At 36.2% G+C, this 8,513-nt stretch overlaps 1 protein-coding gene across 1 annotated transcript in view; it reads right to left on the bottom strand.

Annotated features, from left to right (window-relative positions):
* Window positions 1-3,983: 3,983 nt before the first annotated feature.
* Window positions 3,984-8,513, bottom strand: part of TAFA2 (TAFA chemokine like family member 2) — a gene marked incomplete at its 3' end in the record, with an annotated part of 83,731 nt that continues 79,201 nt past the window's right edge. The window contains exon 6 of the mRNA XM_082310215.1: window positions 3,984-4,027. Within this exon, the coding sequence (XP_082166341.1) occupies window positions 3,984-4,027 (44 nt within the window). The remainder of the gene's footprint in view (window positions 4,028-8,513) is intronic.

Here is an 8,513-nt window from a genome sequence, read left to right as displayed (position 1 = left end):
TACATGCAAAACAAACAGACATGGAAGACATTTTTGCTAAAATATTTGCAATGACTGACTGTAAAGTGGTATTCAGAAAGTTACATAAGCTCTTACAGAAACAAGATCAAAGGTATAATTTGGAAATGCTTTGTCATTCTATAAAAGAATAAACACAAAAGTTTTTCAGGATACAAACTGTGTTATAAAGACTAACAAAGTGATTAGGTGATTCTCATTACTCAGTTTAATACCACTGAAACCACGAGAAATCATTTAATACCATCAGATTGTTCAGGTGTGACATATTTGATACAGAGCTATCTAACTATTGTGTCATGGTTTAACCGCAGCCAGCAACTAAGCACCACACTACTAACTAAGCTGAAACCAGGACATATTGGCAAAAAGAAACTAGAGATTAAGGCAACACTTCTATTACAAAACAAAACTGTGCTCCTTTTCCTTGCCAATATATTGGTTAACAACAGATGTGTAAAATTCAAGGCATGAAGAAGGAGGCAGTAAATCAACAGAAAAGGATGCCAATCACATCTTTCCATTTTGTTGTTACAGACATCCATGCATTACCTGGAAACTATAAAAGCCAGCTGTACAATCATAATGAGCAAAAAAACCCTGCATATATTTTATGAAATCTAACAAAATAACATGCTTTATAGTAGATTTTTAGTTTCAAAACAAATCTATCTGATGCACTCTGTCTCCAGTTTTAAAGCATATAGATTCTACACAAAACAGCTGCATTGGCTTGGTGAAGTACTGAAACCCTACACCAGTAACGTTCCTGAGCAGAGCTCAAGATTTAAGATATAGGATAGATAGGAAGATTTAAAGGATATAGGATAATAGGTGGATTTAAAGGCAGTAACAGTGGTATTTGCAGCAATTCTATTTCAAAGGTTAACACTTACTTATGACCAATAAGCCAGATACAACTTGAATGTTTTTTAAGCTCTATTTTAGATTTATTAGATCTGATTTGAAAATTTTTTTCACTAAGCCTTATATCAGGATTTCCTTTTTGTTTTGTTGAACTGATCCAATACATTTCATTTTGAAAGGTTTGAACAAAGCAGTGAGTTTTCTTTCCCTGGCAATGCACTGCCATATGGAACTGCAGAATAGGAACCCATATTCTCCTGCAGTTCAGAGTTCTTGATGATTACTGAATTCAAAGGGTAATATGGGTTTCCCTCTGATCATAATGCCTGATCATCTTTATAATCAGATGAAGATGGGTATATCAAACAATCTGGGAAGCAGTATATAAGGAATTAAAGGAGTAATTGAAGCAGGATTCATCTTCACATACCTACAACATGAATGACCATAGCTGATCTAGTCACCTGTACTCCATTTTCAAAGGTAGCACTAAAACAGGCACTATGGACAGCTGAACTACGGTTCCCAGCTTGCTTCAAGGTGCACAAGCAGAGTTCACTGGTGAACTGGCTTTTCTTTTTCTTTTAAACAGTTCAACAAATTAACCTGAAACATTACCCTTTCAGGAATGTCTACCATGTCCTGTTGCTACTGAAAAGGTCTAAATGAGAATTTTTCAGGATTCCCATTTTGTGAAGAAAAAAAGAAATTATTCAGTCTGGCCTGAAAACAACAGTATGCCCGCCAGAATTTCCCATGACAATGCTAGAACAGTTGTGCTAGATATCAGCTTCCTTTGGAAAGGATCTTTCAAAGTGGTAGGAGATATTCCCAGCTCTACTGAAGAAATACAAAATTAATATAACCCTTGAGATTCTTATTCACTGAAAAAAAATTATTTTGTTCCATGGGTAAACAGAATAGATCTCCAAAGCGCACATCCATACAGGGAGCTCTATTTTATATTACAATTTTATTCACTTGTTATGAATATTCACAACATTAATCTACTGCAGATAATCTATTCAGTGTATTTGAAAATCCATTTATTTTCACTTATTGATATGCATGTGTTACACTTGTATATAATACAGTATTTTCAGAGGTGGTTTAAGAACAAAGAAACAAAGAAAACAAGTATTGAGAAGCATGATGTAGATTTTTGACCAAAGAGAGGCCATATTCAGGTTTTACAAAACAGCACATTTACACTTTGCACTGTCCCAGACAATCTCTTTAAGATGCTACCTTCTGTCCTGTACCTGTTAGCACAAATCCATACAATATTAATCCATCCTAAAATACTGAGATACTTAGTTGCTGCTACAAACAGTTTATCCTAATTAAATTTTAATCAGAAAAGAATATCTTTCCCTGCTAATATTTTTTATTATTTCTCAGTAAAATGATAGAATATACTTCTCAATTTTATTCCCAACAGTCATTTATTTTATTTAAGCTCTCCTGTGCAATAATACAGCAGAGGTAATGAAATGGTTTTGGAACAGCAGGGGCTACTGTGACTGGCAGAGCACTCGAGGGTGTTCATCCATCATGGAACTTAATATATAACTACCTAGCCATGTCAATGGCTTGTAATGATAAAATCATTTCCCTCTTTTTCTAGGAGTCTGGTAACCACACAGGACTTTTAAATAAGCTTGCCCGTATATATTTTTGACTACCATTAAGTGTGTGTGGTTTTCATTTCAATGCACCAAAGCATACAGTCAGAACTCCCTCACCCTCTCCAGTCAGCATGCTTATGCAGTGTCACTAAAAGGAATAGCCAAATTTCTGTTTTATCAATATTACAGATGGTACAATATACATTAAATGGAGTATAAAATTATACATTCTGTAATAACTTAGAAAAAAAGCTCATAGATGCTTAAGGCCTTTAAATATTGAGGATTATTTTCATGTAACAGCACATCACAAAGTTCAAAAATTGCTACTGAAACAAAAAATAAAAAAGTAAATGTGATTTTGGCAAGGATCAGATCTGAATTGGATGACTGTAAGCAAGCAAAATACCCACAAACTGTAAATCTGGGAGGGCACTAGGACTTTTTTCCTTTATAGCAAACAGACTGAGCAGACATCTACATAAGCATCCAACAGTACTTACGTTCAAGCAAGAGATTTTATTTTTTAATAAAAAGACAAAAAAATTTTGAATGATTGCCATCCAATTTCATAATTGCAAAACTCATTTACATCCCTGCCTACCTTTATAAAAAGGGATGAAATACTGTCATTGACTGCTTACCATGAATTTCAATGAATTAAAGGTTGGGAAAGTAAAGTACATGTCAGGAACACCCATCTCCTTCAAACTAAATGGAAATGTATATCTTAAAGGTATAAAATGCCTTATAATGGAAATGGTAATTGAGTTTTGACCACTACTTTTTTAACTGCCAAAGAGCTGCAGTAGTTGGTTAGCCTTAGGGAAACATGTCACCCTGACTATACATTCTAATATGACTGATGTATTCAGATAACTATTACTTGTCAACAATAATTATTAACAATGGATATATATTTCCATTCCTATAACAAAAGCAACTTCAAGATGTTGAAATATGTACCTTTGAGAGCTCCAAGATTAGAATACAAATAAAAATGTCTAAAACTGCGCCATGCCAGAGGACAATTTCTGCAACAGAAATTTAATTAAAGCGGTGTGCAGTCCCACCAGCAATCTGAATGGTGGACCAGGGATCATTTTAGAGAGAAGGAACCAATACATTTTGGAGGTTGACTTCATCAAGACGAAAAGCCACCGGCCTGGAATGGAGAATCCGAAAGATTGCTGCTTTTCTGCACCTTTTGAATATCAATTCTTGTGATTACAGCTGCAAATTCCTCAGCAAGTGCAATTTTACAAGTGTACACAGTTCAATCAGTTGAAATCTTTGTGACACAGAAGTTCAAAATAACTTTCCAGTAGTTTTGATCTCAAGGCTGTTGCTGATTACAAGCCAGGTTGTCACTGAAACAATTGATTCTGAAGGATACACCCCAGCAATATAAAATTTCACTTCAAGGATTGCCTGGAGGAATGAAATTCCTATGTGTTGTGTTTAATGTTATCAGCCTTGAGACAGACTTGATTTGTCTTTAGCTATCGGGTTACCTGTAAAGAAAAAGAAAATCAGAAAATCAAAACTGTACATAGAGAATCTACTTCCAAAGTACTGGAAACTGAGACTGAAATATAAGATCTCTGTCCAGCAAAGCTCTTTCCATTGTTTCTAAATAAGTGAATAATTCCCAATGGTAATAGATGGGATTGTTCCCCAACTTAAACTGTGTGTTTAAGTGCTTTGTTGGAATTGGACCTGACAAAGAGAAATTGAAATGTGACTGCTTAAAAATATAATAAAAAAAATCTGAAGGTCACATATTACCAACCCACAAATGTCAAAAGCATTCATTTCAAGGAAAATTTCTGTATTTTGTTCATCCTTTTCAATGTTAGAACTTCTGCATGGTAACAACTATGCTTTTAAAATGTCAGCCATTGAGTATAACAGTGACTGATACTGGAGATGTATTCTTCTGTTCTCTGCATACTACTTTAGAATGCAATGTCCAGTTAAGGGCTAAATGCATCTTACCAAGCAATAATCACTTTGTGGAGAAACAGGACAAAAATCATGCATACGTAAACAAGAGATAGATATATCCTGTTATTCACAAGGTATAAAATAACTACGAAGGAGTTCACTTAGAGTGGTTTCACCCAACCTAACAGGAAACAAGAGTGGAACAGAGGGATCAGAGAGAAAGAGTGGGAGACAAAGCATTTCACAGTAATTGGACTTTCCCTGTGTCTGATTTGGATTTTAAAAATTAAAAGAAAAAAAACAAATCCATCATATCAAAGAAACATAAATTTGAGGAATATTTCTGCTGTGTCAGTGGATACAATTAATGATCATGTAACATTTTAACATCAAATTGTGTCAGGGGACAACATCCCAACTCTTGAGGAACAACCCATTGGAACGGTCACAATAACACTTTATGACATCAAGGGGCATATGCTTTTCATTTTGATCACAGTGAGAAGGGTCATGCTCCTTAATGATGAAACATTCTTTTGCCCTCAGCAAAACTGTTTGCATACAGCTCTTGTCAGCTCTGCAGAGCACGAACGTAGAGCAGAATATTAAAAGGACTGTTCAAGGAGTTCATTACTTTGGTTTGCCTTCTCCACCAAGTTGTTTCTAGGAACTGCACTTAAGAAGGCAATAATAAAATTGTGCTTTGTGATTTTTATGATACATGGGTTTACTTATTACACTGCTTTTATTTGGTTTTGTTCTTGCTGTTGGAAACAGCCTCATGTGGCCCCTTCTATAGTGGAAGATTGCCTGAAAAAATAATGAAGAATTAATTTAAAAGTCAGGCAAGATATTTCTAGGCATGAAAGCTCAAAAGGCTGACACAGCATCTTATTGTTATTTATTTTTTGCTTTATTGTAAGAAGCTGGAATTCTACTCATGGACCCAGGTGCCACTGAGCTACATGATGTGAAATACACGTCTTCTGATCCTATCTGCAGGTGGATTTTTATTAGCTTCACTTGATATACATACATATATATGCAAAGCACACTGAAGACAGATCAAAGGATGTGAGACTCCCAAAGAGGCCATGTAGATTAAGGGTCAAAGCTTCTTACTTTTCCAAACAACAGAGTAGACCAAAACCAAAGCAGAATCAGAGGATGGTTTTCTCGGAGGCACAACTGGACAGGCACAGTCAGTGGAACTCAGCTGAATTCTCTGTTCTGCCTACATACCCACAGAGTAGACCTTTGCCAGCTGACTTTCGAGAGACCAAGTTGACCATGACCCAGCAATGTGCCCTTGCCTCAAAGAAGGCTAAAGATATCCTGGATTGCATTAGACAAAGTATTGTCAGCAGGTCGAGGGAGGTGATCCTTCACCTCTGCTCAGTGCTGGTGAGGCTACACCTGCAGTAGTGTGTCCAGTTTGGGGCTCCCCAGTGCAAGACAGACATAGAGCTACTGAATAGAGTCCAGTAAAGGGCCACTCAGGCAAGTAAGGGACTGGAGCATCTTCATATGAGGAAAGGCTGAGAGAGCTGGGACTGTTCAATCTGCAGAAGAGGAGGCTTGGGGGGGATGTCATCAATGTGTACAAATACCTGAAGTGAGGGTGCAAAGAAGATGGAGCCAGGCTCTTTTCAAGTGGTGCCCAGTAACAGGAGAAGAGGCAATGGGCACAAACTGAAACACAGGAGGTTCCCTCTCAGGAAACACTTTTTTACTGTGAGGGTGACTGAACACTGGCACAGGTTGCCCAAGGAGGTTGTGGAGTCTTCATCCTTGAAGATATTCAAAAGCCATCTGGTCCTGGGCAACTGGCTCTAGGTGGCTTGACCAGGGGGGCTGGACTTCCAGAGGTGCCTTCCAACCTTAACCACTCTGTGATTTATTATTTCTATTACATCCAGCTCTGCCAATGCATAGGCTAAGGTCATATACTGCAGCTAGTAAAAACAGTATTTTCACACACACGACTGCTCGGTTACATGGCTGTTTGGAAGTGCAATTATGTTTTCTTCAGTCACAAAGAAACTCAGTACAATCATAATCTGCAGGCCTATCTGCTGTCCCCCATCTAGCTCTACAACTGTGTGGTGAAAATATCCCTATAAAAGCAACATACACTGTTACATAGAATAAATAGGTGATATAAAGAAGAAAAAAATCAGATAGCCATTCAAATCTCTGCTCTGTAACAGGTGGCTAATCATATACAAAGGTCATTTTGTTTATACAGACCGCGCAGGAAGTCAAGCTGCATATTCCTAGTTTTTATGATTACATGATTGGAGTTTTTAACTGCTTTCCCTTGCCAGAATTTTTATTATTCCACCTGCCCTCTTTTTTTCTTTTCTTTTCTTTTTTTCTGTTAACTTCCAGGTCACAGAATGCTACTCTGAGTAACATGCATAGTAGTCCACATTTGCCTCTATGTAAGAAGGTACTACTTGTTATGTGCAAGCACAGACCAGACATTAACATTAATGGAAATTATATATCCATACACATTAGGGAGAGAATAGACCTCTCAAATTCTAAAGGCAGTTTGATAAAGAAGCAATGAAATTTTAGCTAATATCTAGAGATGGTATTCCCAGAAATGCTTAATTTTGGATATAGTAAAATCTATTTGGTTTCAGTGGCTGGGAAGCAAGGTATTGTGCCAAAGGTCTTTATAGGACAAGGGGGACTGATAGCAGTATCTGTCTGATCTTTAAAATCCTAAGAGAACAGTAACACACTGAATAGGTGCAAATCAAGTCTAATCAATTTTTCAGTTAATAATTAATATGTACGGAAAATTAACTTTGCTGCTGTTTAACAATACAAATGAAAAAAAGGACATAAAACCTTTAGCATCCTAGGTGTTGATTTGAATTAATTTGTTCATTCTTGGAACATAATTACTCCCTTTATGCTAATATATTTTTTCACATGGTTGTTATATCATAAATACAATGCATTAGACTCTCTTCACTTTCTTGTACTAAATGTGCAATTAAAGTATAATTACTCTGCAGTTGCAGACTTTTTAATTTAAATCAGTGAGTGGCTGCTGTAAATTGGCTGTAATTGTATGTGAAGTCACTTGTTTTATTTTAAAACAACAATATATAATTAAACGCAACTGAAGTTTTCCACATTTCTTCTGCTCACTAAATGTTCAAAACAGATTCAGTCTTTGGGTAGAACATTTTTGCCAGGGTAACCCAGAATAGACCAGAGATTAAAAGACCTCAAAGGCAGTGTATTAGAAAAGCTACAAGCTCAAGAGATTTTCTGGACAGCTTCCATTCCAGTGCTGTTGACAATGGGTGAAAAATGTCCTCACTTGTGAAATCCCCACAGCTGATAAATACAGCAGATAATACCATCTATTCCATAAGAATAGATTCCCAGTAAAAAAACAGCGTGATATTTTTCTCAAGACTTCCTTCTGCCTTAGAAGAGGAAGGAAGGAAAATCAAGACTATAAGATTTAAAGAATGGCTGAGTGAATATTCTCTGAATAGTAAAGCACTTTTCCTTACTTTCAGCCACCTAAGCATCAAAGTTACAGGATCACAATTAGGTATAGTACAAATCTTCTGTTTCTTCAGAGAAACAAATATATCATTAATTGTTTGCTAAGTACAGAATAGTTTATACATGCTAATGAGGCACATAATTAATTATTATTTAATAATGTTAGAAGAAAATAGGTAGCAATATATGGTATATTGAAATAAGTGTGTAGTGGAACATTTCATAACACAACTTTGTACATTACTATTTTTTTGACTGGCAGCTCTTTCCATTTTTTTCTATGATGTTCATTACGAACCATACACAAAATCCATATTAAAAACAAAAACTCTTGAGTTTGCAAAGTCAAGCACTTGAAAGTTAGCAGCTTGCCTGTCTACAGGTGCCCTTGCAACTCCAATTCTATCTCTTTTCCATCGTGCACAGTAAACAACAGAATTTAGTGGGGGAGGAGTGTTGGAGGGAAGCCTATTATAATGTTGTCAAGACTATGTATCAATGCAAATACTGAAAGAG

Source organism: Platalea leucorodia, assembly GCF_965183815.1.
Source record: "Platalea leucorodia genome assembly, chromosome: 4".
In the NCBI taxonomy this organism is placed as follows: domain Eukaryota; kingdom Metazoa; phylum Chordata; class Aves; order Pelecaniformes; family Threskiornithidae; genus Platalea; species Platalea leucorodia.
The sequence above is the reverse complement of the archived record's forward strand: the minus strand, read 5'-3'. Positions and strand labels throughout refer to the sequence as shown.